This window comes from Sinocyclocheilus anshuiensis, unplaced genomic scaffold, assembly GCF_001515605.1.
Source record: "Sinocyclocheilus anshuiensis isolate Anshui unplaced genomic scaffold, SAMN03320099.WGS_v1.1 scaffold261, whole genome shotgun sequence".
NCBI lineage: Eukaryota > Metazoa > Chordata > Actinopteri > Cypriniformes > Cyprinidae > Sinocyclocheilus > Sinocyclocheilus anshuiensis.
In genome coordinates this window covers 2,067,428-2,082,462 of record NW_015536515.1, presented here as the reverse complement: position 1 = coordinate 2,082,462, position 15,035 = coordinate 2,067,428, and the positions used below count along the sequence as shown (strand labels likewise).

At 34.8% G+C, this 15,035-nt stretch overlaps 2 protein-coding genes across 2 annotated transcripts in view; both read left to right on the top strand.

The window, feature by feature from the left end:
* The first annotated feature begins 514 nt into the window (after positions 1 to 514).
* On the top strand, positions 515 to 4,357 carry LOC107693281 (cofilin-2). The gene is made up of 4 exons (XM_016492597.1): positions 515 to 612; positions 2,904 to 3,211; positions 3,819 to 3,895; positions 4,232 to 4,357. Exons 1-4 carry the CDS (start codon positions 610 to 612, stop codon positions 4,342 to 4,344), a joined length of 501 nt encoding a protein of 166 aa, XP_016348083.1. The 5' UTR covers positions 515 to 609; the 3' UTR covers positions 4,345 to 4,357.
* Positions 4,358 to 9,424: 5,067 nt separating this feature from the next.
* Positions 9,425 to 15,035, top strand: part of LOC107692890 (sorting nexin-6) — a 14,044-nt gene continuing 8,433 nt past the window's right edge. Inside the window, exons 1-7 of the mRNA XM_016492105.1 lie at positions 9,425 to 9,520; positions 9,657 to 9,707; positions 12,045 to 12,149; positions 12,269 to 12,379; positions 13,789 to 13,910; positions 13,995 to 14,118; positions 14,621 to 14,716. Of these exons, the coding sequence (XP_016347591.1) occupies positions 9,515 to 9,520; positions 9,657 to 9,707; positions 12,045 to 12,149; positions 12,269 to 12,379; positions 13,789 to 13,910; positions 13,995 to 14,118; positions 14,621 to 14,716 (615 nt within the window). The 5' untranslated portion in view covers positions 9,425 to 9,514. The remainder of the gene's footprint in view (positions 9,521 to 9,656; positions 9,708 to 12,044; positions 12,150 to 12,268; positions 12,380 to 13,788; positions 13,911 to 13,994; positions 14,119 to 14,620; positions 14,717 to 15,035) is intronic.

Below are 15,035 nucleotides of genomic sequence, written 5' to 3'. Positions count from 1 at the left end.
TGGTAAAACTTTTTTTTTTTTTTTTTTGTTTTTTTTCTGAATGTAAAATAAATTGTTAATATTTGGCTTGACCACTTGTTTTCATTACTGATTTTCAGGTATGCATGAATTGTACGTTTTCAGAGTTAGGTGCACTTTAAATGAAGATTGTCTAGAATAAAAAAAACTGGCTTTGTCCATTTAAATTATGTACACTGTATAACATTTAATTAATTTATATCAGGTCATCAGCTGATGTGCCTGAAACTACTAATGAATATGGTCATTTATGATGAATATTTGTTTTTTCCTAATTATCATCTGGTCTAAAATGTCTTATGTAATGTTCCTAACTTAAAAATTTAAACATTGTCATATTTTCATTACATTTAAGTGATTGTTGTTTTAAACAATATTATGCAAAGTTGTAATTCAAATGTATGGTTTCTCTGGTGGCACATATTTGTCAATTTCATTGCCAAGTGTCCCAATGACAGTGCATATGCTTGAGCAGCCCTTCACTGCGGCTGTGCAGTGATCTCTCTCTCGCACACACACTCTCGGCTGTTCACATTCCCAGATAGAAGTACCAAGAAAATAATCGTTTATTGATTCAGCGCGTCGGACAGCATGGTAAGCACAGGTCTTCTGTCACACATCGTTCATTCTCAATTCATAATAGAGGTTATAATGTTATTTTGAAACACTTTCTGTCAAACTTTTGATCGGCAACTCACGTTTTCAGCTCCGGCAGGAATGTAATGCGGCGCTTGCGGCGAGGTCCCTGATTGTATGCGCTCCGGTTGAAGAATATAAAGCTTTATTCGGCTCTAAGTTTATTTTGTGGTTACTGAAACCTGTTTTAATTTGATATGAATCTCCATCTCAGGCCTGAAGCTCGAGGCGGCCATTTTTAGCTTATTTTAGCCGGTGCTTTAATCACTGAGCGCGCCTCCAACTTTTGCTCACTGGCGCTGGAGAAATAAATAAATGATCGGGGCTGAATTGATGGACTCATACGTGTATAATCAGAACTGTTATGCCGTTGCATGCTGTCAGATGTCTGTTGTGTGTCTTGAGGAGTGAATTGGGCTAATTGTTCATGATTCAGTAGGATTTAGTGGTCGTAGTGTGAGAGAGAGAGAGTCGGAGCTCAACACCAGCTGCTCAGAGCGCGTCTGTGCGCCTGCGCCACCACTGCCTGCTAACTTACTGTTAACTACTTCACACTTACTAGTACTTTCGATACTGGTAACTATTACAATAGTTGACACTAGTTTTTTATTAAATATTGAATATATTGACAATCCACTAAATACTTATTCAATAATATTACATATTCAGTACTTTTACTAACTACTAAATGCTTAGCACGTTCCAGTACTTTTTACATTTTGTTACTAGTATATATAATAATTGTAATTTATAATAGTTGTTTGTAAAAAGAACAATAATTATAATTAATTATAAGTGTCTCTTTGTTCTTTATACAGTATATTCTGAATACTATAGAATGTATTTCAATTGATGATAGTGACTTTTTAGTCTTACTAGTATTTGTTTTTAAATTCAACTATCAAGTAGCCATTTTCCTAGATATTATAAAGAAGTACAAAATAAATTACTCTAGAAAGTAAAGAAAAATCAGATGCTGCTTATATCCATTGAATAGTTGGTAGTTAAAGTGGAGTAGGTACTAGTAAGGAGGAACTAGGGTGATATTATTTTGTTTATTATTTATGTTTGGTATATTATCATTTCTTAATTATTTTGAGTTTTTGCTTGAAACAAGTATATATAATCTAAATACAACTATTTTAAGTCATTTTGCTTCTCAAGTAAATTGATCTTAAATTAAGAATTTTAAATATTTAAACAAGAAAAATACTAAGTTATGTATTATTTATTGATTTATTTCAGTGCAGTTGGAGTAGTTAATTATATCCAAGGAATAACTAGTACTAGTATCTAATTAAGTTCTTATTTGAATCTATAGTAATCACCGTTGGTTACTAATATTCAAATTTAATCCTCTAGTATTTAATTTTAGTCCTCTAATAATATCTCATAACTAAGTAATATGACTAATTACACCAGTAAAACTAGGTACTAGTCAGTATAAGAATAGGAGATATAAATACATGGTAAGAAGTAAATTTTGAGGAATACATTTTAAAATGGCATATGAATAGTGTAGAGATTTAAGCATTGCTGTTAATAGTGTTCACCGTCTGTTTGATCACATGACATTAACTAACTGCTTGATTTTTACCGTACATTTCTGCCATATGGACATCAACTTGAGATAGTCACCTCTGATAAGCTATTACTAAATATAACGTAGAAACTTTAATTTTCTGTCAAGCTGCTTTGCAACGATTTGCATCATGAAAAGCACTATACAAATAAACTTGAATTGAATTAAATAGAATTTAACGTTAATCACTGTTTTGTTTCAGTGGATTAATGCTCAGTTCAACCTTCCAGGGGCCTCATTTGTTTTGAAAGTGTCATTGATCATGAATCCAAATGTCTTTAAAAAGTCCCAGGAGGAGCTCTCATAGTTGTATCGTGGCCCAGGCACCATGCTATGACTTGGCCTTGCAGCCCGTTTTTTTTCGACCAGGAGTGAGAGATTTGACTTGTAGTGACAGACCAGCTGGCTGTGCGCATGCAGCACGTACGTGAGTCAGGGTTTGTGAGCAGCACTGGATCACTCAATGCCAGTGAGGTGATCCAAATCTCACGGCTTGTTACCTCTAATATTGCCTGGTAGATTCATACAGTAGTTATTTTTTACTATGGATGTGCATTATCATGCTATTTACTCTGCTGTTGGAGAGTTTGGACATCCAAGTATGGATCCACAGACTTGTAGAATATCTCAAACGTCTGCATTCATCTCAATCTCATGCTCATTGCAGGCCTCTGGTGTCACAGTCAGTGATGAAGTCATCAAAGTCTTCAATGACATGAAAGTACGGAAGTCTTCGTCCTCAGACGAGGTGAAAAAGCGCAAAAAGGCAGTGCTATTCTGCCTCAGCGACGACAAGAAGAAGATCGTCGTAGAGGAGGGCAAGCATATCTTAGTCGGAGACATTGGAGACACTGTCGATGACCCCTACGCCTGCTTCGTGAAGCTCTTACCTCTCAATGACTGCAGATACGGCTTATACGATGCCACTTATGAAACTAAAGAGTCCAAGAAAGAAGACTTGGTATTTATATTTTGGTACGTAGTCTGACTGGCAAGATAATTATAAGGGTTGCAAAGGGGCAGAAAATTTCCAGGATTTGGGGGAAATTTTCTGCCCATTTGCAACCCTAATAATTACAGATACTTTAAAAAAAATATATTTTGTTTATTTATTTACTTACTTATTTATGCATTTTTAAATTTAATTTAGCATTTAGTTTTTTATGCATTTATTCATGCATTTTTAGTATTTTGATTTTAAATTTGTATCTTTTTTGTTTTGTTTAAGTCTTAGTTCCAATTTTTTTTGTTTTGTTTTTTTGTCTTAGACCTTGTTAGATCTACCTATAGCATACAACATTGTATCAGTACCAGAAAATCCAGCAAGCGAACTGCGATCAGTTATTTTACCTGTCAAACCAGATGTCACTTGTCTAACTTGTCATACAGTAGTATGACCCCCCCCCAGAATACACTGATAGTTTAACGTCAGACTTAGGAAATTTCATCTATATAAAAGCTTCAGTTAATAATAATAACCTTGCTGTTTGTTGCTTTTCAATTCTGCTATCCTCTAACACATGTCAATTCATCTTTCTTTGATGTTAGCATGTGTACTGAGCGTAGGTGTTTTTGATTATAGGGCCCCTGAAGGTGCGCCGTTAAAAAGCAAGATGATTTATGCTAGCTCGAAAGATGCCATTAAGAAGAAGTTTACAGGTGAGTACAGTCATATTTGCTAAGAACACCCATAATGCATCTTTATAAAAACAGATAGTATCTGGATGCTGGGTCCTGAGTGATGATTGGTCAATACATTCTTCCAAGAAATGAATGATATTGTAACAGCTATGACACCAAATAACCAAACATACATTCATATATATGTATATATATATATATATTATACATTAAAGAATCAATCCCAGTAAGATCAGGAACAAAGAAAGCACACATAACTTCATGTTCACACTGAAACAAAACATGCCAGTAGTACAGCATTTTTTTATTAAAAGTCCTTATTTTGAAATCGAATGCAACCGTGTCCTTTTTCAGGTATCAAACACGAATGGCAGGTTAATGGTTTAGATGACATTCAGGACCGCTCAACCCTGGCAGAGAAGTTGGGCGGAAGTGTGGTCGTATCGCTGGAGGGGAGACCATTGTAAACTCAACAGCCATGTGCCAAGAGCGGTTTTCACTCTTCAGTGAAGTAGCACCAATGAAAGGAAGGTCTCTGTTTCAGTGAACAACTTAGGGGGCTGCTCTCAAATATCCCAGACCATTTTAAAATACAATGTGTAGATTGTTACACTGTAAAAAATGACCGTGAATTTAACGGTAAAAGACTGTAAAAATGCTACAGTAAAAACCTGTTAAATGGTTAACGGTAAATTCCCCTACTATATACGGTGAAAAACTGTATTGGACATTACATGTATTGGACATTAATTTTACGGTAGTATACCGTTTTTGGAAGTGGAAAAATACCGTATAATTTACAGTGAATAACCGTAAATTGACATTCCCAGAATTCCCTGCATTACATTTCCAATTTGATGTTTTTTTGTTGAAACAACTGTTTCTTCTTAGTTTTTTCTTATCACGTTTGTATATTAGGGTTGTATGTTACATCTAATGTTGTTAAATGAATGTTTATTGCATTATTTCAGTTTCATGTGTGTTACCGTGATGGTGTTTGGTGTTTGTGTGAATGACACTGTGCACCTTTTATATATATATATATGTTATTATTTAAAAGCTGCTTGTGATGGGCTTTGGTTCATCATGTGACTTTCTCATCACCACCTGCATTTGGTGGTTATCAGTGTATTATTACAAAGGTACAAAACAGATTTCAGTACTTCAATAGGTTGGTATATTAACATTATATCAGTTAATGAAATGACGGTATTTAACTGTAAATTTAAGTTAAAACCATAAAACCTAAAACGTTGCTACCGTATTTTTTACAGTAAAATTCCGGCAACCACAGCTGCCGGTTTTTTACCGTACATTTTACGGAATTGTTTTTACAGTGTACAAATCTAATCCCTAAAAATCCCTGCCATAAAAGCTCTCGGAGAAGGAAAGTACTGGCTTTTATCTGTGCTGTTGATTATAGTTCAGTTATGAACACACTTTCTAGTAGTGCTTATGAAACTAGTTCTCTGTGCATGTAGGCACATATTTTGGGGGTGCAGACCTGGATATTATATGATATAGACTGATATTCATCTAAAATGGGGTTTTTGATGGCGAATGACAATAATCTAGAGAGTTCATTGATAGCAAATGAGATTTACATAAAATTACTGATAATGAAAAATTAATTACAAAAAATTATGAAATTAATTATATGCTAAATGTATTATATATAATATTTTTTTAAATATTGTTTACTTATGTTTATTATTATCTTGGAACTGACACGGGGGTTATCGACAATGCAGTAATCTCAAAATGGCCAAGTATCCACCAGTTAATTGGCCTGGCTGATATACTGATCTGTCATTAGTATCAGAAATCAGAAAATAATTGTGTTTGATTATAAACTCTCACACAAACATCTCTTTAGCTACATTGCCATTCAAAGGTTTGGGGTCGGTAAGACTTTTTCATGTTTCATGTCTCTTATTCTCACCAAGGTTGCATTCATTTGAACAAAAATATAGGGAAAAAATACTATTGTGAAATATTGCAATTTAAAATAACTTTTCTATTTCAGTATATTTTAAAATGTAATTTATTCCTATGATGACAAAGCAGAATTTGCAGCATCATTACTCCAGTCTTCAGTGTCACATGATCCTTCAGAAATCATTCTAATATGATTTGCTGCTCAAGAAACATTTCCTATAATTAAATATGCTGTATAGTTGCATTGCTAAATTTTAAAATTATTAAAACAAAAAATACCCATTATTATGTATTGTCAAGGATATATAATCAAGTATCAATACGGACTAAAAAAAAAAGAGCAATCTTTACTCTAAAGACACCATGCAGACAGCAAGAAAATGACAAGTTTATTTAGTTGCAATCTTTTCAGATCAATCAAAAGTTGCATCTATTTTGGGCTCACGTAGCCAACCTATTAGTCGGAGCTTTTATGTCCACCGCTGCACGAAACAAAGTGCCTTTCATGTAAGCCCTGACTCTGAGTCTGGACAAGTGTGCTGAAAATAAACAAATGACCTCTCCTTGCTCTCCAGTAGATTCTGTGCGGTGAAAGAGTGTATCCGCCGCGCTCAGAGCATTGATAGCTTGCTGCTGCAAAGCACGTGAGAATGAGCGACATGTTGTTAAAAACATTTCAGGAATACTGTCAACTGGCTTAGCCGTTCCTTCTCATTTAAACTGAAGATCTGTGAGTTTAAAGGAATAGTTCGGCCAAAAATGAAAACTTGCTGAAAATGTACTCACCTTCAGGACAGATGTAGATGAGTTTGTTTCAGATCTGGAGAAATGTAGCATTACATCACTTGCTCACCAATGGATCCTCAGCAGTGAATGGGTGCCGTCAGAATGAGAGTCCAAACAGCTGATAAAAACATCACAAGTAATCCACACCACTCCAGTCCATCAGTTAATGTCTTGTGAAGTGAAAAGCTGTGAGTTTATAAGAAAACAAATCCACGACATTTTTAACTTTAAACGTTGCTTCTGGATGAAATAGGAATACTGAATCAGGAGAGAAATAAGCACCGTTTACAAGAGAAAACAGTTCTAAACAGATATTCTGGTGGATTTTGATGTGAGAGGACAACAGGGGATGGACTTTTTCACTGGAGGAAGCATTATTATGGATTATGAACTCGTATTTTGGCCAAAAGTGACTGCTTACAATTAAAATGCCTTTATGCTACGTGTTTACAAGAAACAAACCCATCTTGTCACATCACAAGACACTAACTGATGGACTGAAGTTGTGTGGATTATTGTGATGTTTTTATCAGCTGTTTGGACTCTTATACTGACAGCTAATGATACATTTCTCCAAATCTGTTCTGATGCAGAAACAAACTCATCTACATTTTGGATGGAGTACATATTCAGCAAAGTTCCATTTTTAGGTGAACTATTCCTGTGATGCAAGGAATGTGAGGAGAGAGGAGGTGCAATGTTGAGAATGTAGTTACAATATTCTAAGTAAAAAAAGACATTGACCATCAGGTTTGCAATGTTTGGATTTTTTTACATATAGGAACTATGTTAGGATTTACTCTAACGGTACACTAACAGTAAATCCATCAGTAAACATTTCACGGGCATTTTGGTTAAATGAACAGTTTGATCGTTTGTTTTGCAATGGAATTGTTGTGTCTATTGCAGTGAAGCATGACCTGTTGAGGGCATATCAATGTGTTATTGCATGTTGCAGAGTCACAAGATTTCACTTGAGGACAAAGTTACTCAATATGTTATTATGATGCTCATTTCTGTGATGTTGATGCCTGTATGTCGTTTCTCAATATGTGTTTATGTCCTAAACCGGTGTTGTTTCAACATCCCTTTAACAGAAAAAAAAAAAAAAATGTATACACACTTGTACATATGCTCTGGAACTGATTTTAGGCAGCACCAGTGTACAGCAGGCCTATGCAGCAGCAAAACAGGTCAAAACTATTATGTACTGTATATGGTCAGACACGATGAAATAAATAAGCATAAATTACAAATTTGCAAGGAATTAAATGCACCTGGTTTGCAATTAATTTGAGGTAGTTTGTGATTCTATAAATGTAAATATGCCCTTTAACCTCATAATGACAAGTATTTGGTGTACAGAGATCACTGACGTGTACCGTTTTATGATGGTGGGTTTTCCGAAGGTCCAAAATTGACACTTGACCATTGGCTGATCATTACCTAAAATCTTATCAGTAACCACAAACTATAACACGGTCAAAGAGATGAACTGCAGTGTGGTACAGCATAGATTATTATTCTGTTATCTGGCTTCTTGTCATAAAAATAATTATCCAGTAGTGCTGGATTCTTTCAAACTCACCTGACTTGAACTAATTCATTAGTGGGCTGTTTGAGTAATAACAGCATCACACTCCACCAGCAGCAGGTGAAGACAAGCAGTTGTTCTCTCCGTGACTAAAGTGAGTTTGTCGCCCTCTAGTGGTGAGTAATCACATCAACACAATCATATACAAACACATCAGCGACCCCTGTTCTGTACACACTTTGTTAGTGAATATTTCGCTCATAAGTCTGTAATGAAGTTTACTATATAAGCTATTTATAAGTCGCTTCTAATGCACTAAAATATAATAATAATAATAATAATGTATTTTATTTTTTCACATAGTAAGGAATATATACATGAATATATGCATACATTTCTTACTATGAATAAATAAAATATATGTTATACATGTATATGTACATACAAATATACATAACATATCTGAATAATAAGAAAATTAACAAGAAACCTAAAAGAGAACCTAAATATAATATAATATAATAGAGGAGAGATCCAATGATATGATTGTAAAGCACATTGGGTGTACAGCAATACACAATAGAGTGCTATATAAATGATTCATTCATTCATTCATTCATTCAATATAATATAATATAATATATAAATGACAATCGAATAATAATATAAATAAATATAATTAAACTATTTATTTTATTCATATAATAAAAAAAGTGTTTACAAAGTGCTTTACAAGAAATATGTTTGGCCTACATTTATATTTATATACAAATATACATAACATCAGAATGATAAGATAACGAGAATAAAACAAACATATAATGTAACATAATAATATAATACAATATTCAAATTAATATATGATAATAATAATATAAACGCTATTTATTTTATTCATATAGTAAAAACAGTTAATGTTTTGCTTAAATGCATTTGTGTACAGACAAATATACAAAATATCTGAATAATAAAATAACAAGAAAATAAGAGTAAAGCCAAACATATAATATAATATAATATAATATAATATACAGATTTCAATCTAGCAGTAATAATAAAACAACAACAACGACAATAATAATAATGAACGTTATTTATTTGATTAATATAATTAAAAAAAAAAAAACTTTACAAACTATTTACAAGGAATGTTTAGCCTGTATGTATATGTAATACAAATCTACATAACGTGCATGAATAAGATAACTACAAAAAATGAAGAGGAAAGCCAAATAATAATAATATCTAAAATGTAAAATCTAACAAATCGAATAAAAGGTGCAAACCTTTGCTTGAACACTTGAAGGCTCCACCTCTCAGATCTCCTGCCTCCGTGACGTCACACACTCCGCCACATTTATACTCCACCCGCAGCAGCCATGATGGTGGGTGCTTTTCTCTCTCACTCCCTCCACCCTTAATATTTACACCTCCGTGCTCCGATGCGTCGAGTAATAGCGAGCACCTGTCGTCTGTACATTCCGACCGTTCGTTCTGATCTTTCTGTGTGTCTCTCCACAGCAAGAAGGGCTGGACGATGGTCCCGATTTCCTCTCGGAGGAGGACAGAGGAGTAAGTTTTTTCCCTCCTGTCTTCATTTCTACTCTCCCTCTGTCCTCCTGCCGTGTGCTGTGCATGTTTGTTGTGTGTGTTTGTGGTCAGAGGACGTGTGTATTACTGCTGGTGTCACTGTGGCCCTGTGTGTGTGTGTGTCTTATTTGAGTCCGTCTGTTCACTTCCTCCTGACGAGCCACACACACACACACACACACACACACACACACACACACACACACACACACACACAAACACACATATGTATGCACAATGATTCGCCTTGGGCTGTCTAGTCTGATGACAATACCAGAAACTAGGGCAATTTAGACTTATTAAGAGGGTAAATAACCCTGTTAAAGTTAAAGAATAAGCGAACAGTGTGTCATCGAGCTGCGCAAATTCTGTGGTGAATGTAACTGTAAAAAAAAAAAAACTATTATGTGACTAATTCTTATCTGTACAAATGTTACTTTATACTGTAACATCAAATGAAACAATGTTGCTGTATATTGTTGTTACAGTGTTGTTCTGCAATATAACTTTTAAATGTAATGGAATGGATACACCTTATTTCTTATTTAGATCCACCTTATAGAAATGACTGTTCTGTAGCGGTACTTTAATGCTGCATACCATGCTACTGTACACAGTACTAAAAGTATTTTAAAGAATACCCTGTTACTATGGTATATTGTCAGTTTTATAGAGGAAATGACCATGTAGAAAAACTGAGGGTTTTAAATCATGTTTAGAGTTAAAATAATGTTGCATTGTAGATTAACAAACATTTACCATAGTAACCATAGTTTCTGGCAAAATATAATATTTACTCTTTTGTAGTTTAATGTTAAAATATTTAAAAAAATCTAAATATCTATCTATCTATAATCTGACTATTTCTATCTATCTATAATCTGACTATTTCTATCTATCTATCTATCTAGCAACTATCCAAACCAACCTAGCAACCACCCCGGGTACCCTAGCAACCGCATTGCAACACCCTAGCAAGCACCCTGAGTACCTTAGCAACTGCATAGCAACCACCCTGAGTACCTTAGCAACTGCATTGCAAAACCTTAGCAACCATCCCGGGTACCCTAGCAACCGCATAGCAACACTCTAGCAACAACCCAGAGTACCTTAGCAACCGCATAGCAACCCCTTAGCAACTGTGGCAACCACATAGCAACCCCTTAGCAACCGCCCCGGGTACCCTAGCAACCGCATAGCAACAACCTAGCAACCACCCCGAGTACCTTAGCAACCACATAGCAATACCTTAGCAACCGCCCCGGGTACCTTAGCAACCGCACAGCAACACCTTAGCAACCGCCCCGGGTATCCTAGCAACCGCATAGCAACACCTTAGCAACCGCCCCGGGTACACTAGCAACAGCATAGTAACACCCTAGCAACTGCCCTGGGTACCCTAGCAACCGCATAGCAGCACCCTAGCAACCATCCCGGGTACCCTAGCAACCGCTCTAGCAACCACCCCAAGTACCCTAGCAACCGAATAGCAACACCTTAGCAACCACACGGGTATTCTAGCAGCTGCATCTATCTATCTATCTATCTATCTATCTATCTATCTATCTATCTATCTATCTCTGAGAGACTGTATTGCCTTCAAAACATTCAAACTGGAAGCTTTTAAAACTACTTTTAACTTCAAACTATTTCAGACTGAAAACCATCAAACTTAAAACTTTTTAAACTTCTTAAACTTTTCAATCTTTTCAATCTTTTTCAAACTTTCTGGTCCGGCTTTCTCAAGCCAACTTAAAGTTTGTCGTGACAAACCTTTTTTTTTATCTAGTTAATTCTATAATATCATATCATATTACAATATTATAATAATTTTACTGTCAAAATTATAATAACTGCCCAACATTTCAGTGCAATGCTGGTTTGTATTAAATTTAATATTTATAATATGTATATCGTAGTTGATGAGTAACTTGGACATTAACTTTTTTTTGTGGATTTTAGGTTAAATGCATATATTTGTACTGTATAAGGGAATGTATATATTTTAGGTGCAATTTCTTCAAAGTTTTTCATCGTTGTTAACTCGTTGTAAAGCACAAATATTCCATGTTTCCTGAGAAAAATGTTGTTTCAAATTGTTATAGATTGAATATGTTGCTGCGGTCATTGCTTGACAGTCATGTCTTCAACTTAAATGCAACAATATCTATTATAAATGTTTTGTAATTAGATGAAACAAACTTTTTGTTTAATATTCAAAAATGAATGCAGTATAGTTGCAATAGACTCCTGTGATCCTCACTGTTTGAGCTATTGATGGTATTAAATTACACTGTATTTATTTAATTATTTTAATAGCTAAGGGCAGTGAATGTGGATCTTCAAACCGACGCTACACTACAGGTGGACATTTCAGACGCTCTGAGCGAGAGAGACAAGGTCAAGTTCACCGTCCATACAAAGGTACACAACATCAATGAATAAAAACTACCAGGATTGTGTGTCTCTGCCTCTGAAATCTACTTTATGCACATGTCGGTTACTGCATTCATTCATTAAGTGATGATTTATGTTTTTTCCAGAGCACTCTACCTAATTTCAAGCAGAATGAATTTTCAGTGGTCAGACAGCATGAAGAATTTATCTGGCTCCACGACTCGTTTGTGGAAAATGAAGAATACGCAGGTTATATTGTAAGTACCATTATGTGTTTAGCGTATTATAGTATAGGTTTGATTCGTGATGTAACAGATAGCTTGGCTGTTAATCGCAATCACAGACCAGTTGTTTGCAATTATGCTAGTAATGTCATTCTTTAATTTGCTTTACATTGGATGCTTGTTTGAACTGTATGGGTCCTGTCCTGTCCTGTCCTCTCCTCTCGTTTAAACACTACTTCATTATGTGTGTTTGAGAGCAAACGTTCCAGTCGCTCTTGCCAAGGCTGAAATCATTGCTTAATGTCATTTTATAGGCCTGGTGTACATAACAAGGTCTGTTGTCGCATGACGAATCTCATTTTGTTGTAGTTCAGGTGCAAGAAAAAAAAGGAAATGATCTTTGGTGCAGTTTCCATTGTGGATATATTGGTTGAAACTATTATTAAAGGGGTCATAGGATGCTACATGCACTTTTACAAGTTGTTTGAACTGAAATGTGTGTTGGCAGTGTGTGTACACAACCACCATATAATGATAAAAATCCACCCAGTGGTTAAATGTTTTCCCCTTTCTCAAATCGAGCTGATCTCAGATGTCATATCAACTTGTGGAAAATGGGCATCCTATGACCCCTTTAAGCTAGAAGAGTAAAATGACTAGATTGATGTGCAATATGCTTTATTACTTTTCCATGCCATGTTCATTGTGTTTAAACGTTTGCAAGATTGTTTTTTTATTTTTAAGCAATTAATTATTTATTTATTTTAGCAAGGACACATCAAATTGATCAAAGGTGACAGTAAGGACATTTATAATGTTACAAAAGTTTGATTTCAATTAAATGCTGTTCTTTTAAACTTCCTATGCATTAGAGTCTTTAAAAAAATGTATCATGGATTCTACTAAAATATTAAGCTGCACAACTGTTTTCAACATTGATAATAATAAGAAAGCAGCAAATCAGAATATTAGAATGATTTCTGAAGGATCATGTGACACTGAAGACTGGAGTAATGATGCTGAAAATTCAGCTTTGCATCACAGGAATAAATTACATTTTATAATATATTCAAATAGAAAACTGTTATTTTGAATTGTAAAAATATTTCACAATATATTCTTATAATATACGTTTTTTTCAGTATCAAATAAGTCTTTTGCTATCTGATTTAATATAGTTTCATCTGGGATGCTCAGATTAATACTCAACAAAGAAAGAGTCCCGGCACTGACTGCCATTTACAATATCATCAAAACAGGCCTGAATTATTTATAGCACTTTGCATTATGCACAGCAGTGTGAGCGATTGCATTTTTCATTCAGTGAATGATGATATTACGAATCCCAGAGTCTCATTACCAACACCCTCTAAAGGCAAACCGAAACTGTTTTGGGAGTCATAACGCCGATTGAATAGCTAACATAAAGACTTTCCCTGCAGATTCCTCCTGCTCCTCCGAGACCGGATTTCGATGCATCACGGGAGAAACTTCAGAAGCTGGGTGAAGGTGAAGGATCTATGACCAAGGAGGAGTTCACCAAGATGAAACAGGAACTGGAGGCGTGAGTTGATCGTCTTCGTTTATGCTTGTTAGTGTGTTGCTAGTTGCACGACTTCATTATTAATAATATGAAAATGTGTTGCAGTGAATATCTGGCCATCTTCAAGAAGACTGTGGCAATGCATGAGGTCTTTCTGTGCCGTGTTGCTGCCCATCCCGTCCTGCGCAAAGACTTGAACTTTCATGTTTTCTTAGAGTACAACCAAGACGTAAGTGTGCCATTTTTAACTCTGACATTATTGTTGTAAAATGTTTGGAAATTGTAAGTACAAGTACAATATTGTTTTTAAGTGTTATGTATTATTTATGTATTATTATGCATGTTATTATTTACTATATTGTAACCATTGTTTTTTTTAAGGCAATGAATCTTGTTTATATTAAATATATATTATTTGATAATTAATTTAATTGTTCTTTTTTTTCTGCGGTGAATTAAAAATATCAAATGTTACTTAAAGTCTCCTTTAATTACTTTTCTCTTTTTTTTTATTTGAAACTTGGATACAAACCAAAAGATCAGATTATTCATAACAACTGAATAAGTCTGACATCAGTGCAAACAGCAGATGAGATTGTGCAAAGCAAACTTGAAGAATATTTAATAAAAAATTTTGAAGCCAAAACAAATATAGAAATGCAAGTTCTCAGTAGGACTTAAAAAAAAAAAGAGCATTTAATTGGTCTTTTGCCCTTCACTTGGAATTACAGCTGAGTGTACGAGGGAAAAACAAGAAGGAAAAGCTGGAGGATTTCTTCAAGAACGTGGTGAAGTCTGCAGATGGGGTTCTTGTGGCTGGAGTGAAGGTCAGTTCAGTCTGTGGCCTTCTTCCCAAATCATGTGACTGTTTTACGTGACTCTGCTTTAGAAATTAGGGGGTGGAGAGAGAGGCCACGACGACAGGCACCTTTCTGAGAAATTATTTACTTTGGCTTGAGCTACTTTGTGTTTAGCTGTGGGTTGAATGATGGTTTATGACTCCCTGGTGAATGCTTCACTAGTAGTGGAATGCACAATGGCCAAAACCAAAAATATAGTAAAAAATAATACATTATGGTTCAAATGTTTGGCATCATAGGAAGTATCTTATGCTCATCCAGGTTGAGTTTGTTGTTTAAAAATACA

Excerpts from the sequence above, each read along its gene's own strand:
- LOC107693281 (XM_016492597.1), top strand. Across the intron at positions 3,212-3,818 it reads GACTTGGTATTTATATTTTG|GGCCCCTGAAGGTGCGCCGT; the intron begins GTACGTAGTCTG and ends TTTTGATTATAG. Across the intron at positions 3,896-4,231 it reads CATTAAGAAGAAGTTTACAG|GTATCAAACACGAATGGCAG; the intron begins GTGAGTACAGTC and ends GTCCTTTTTCAG.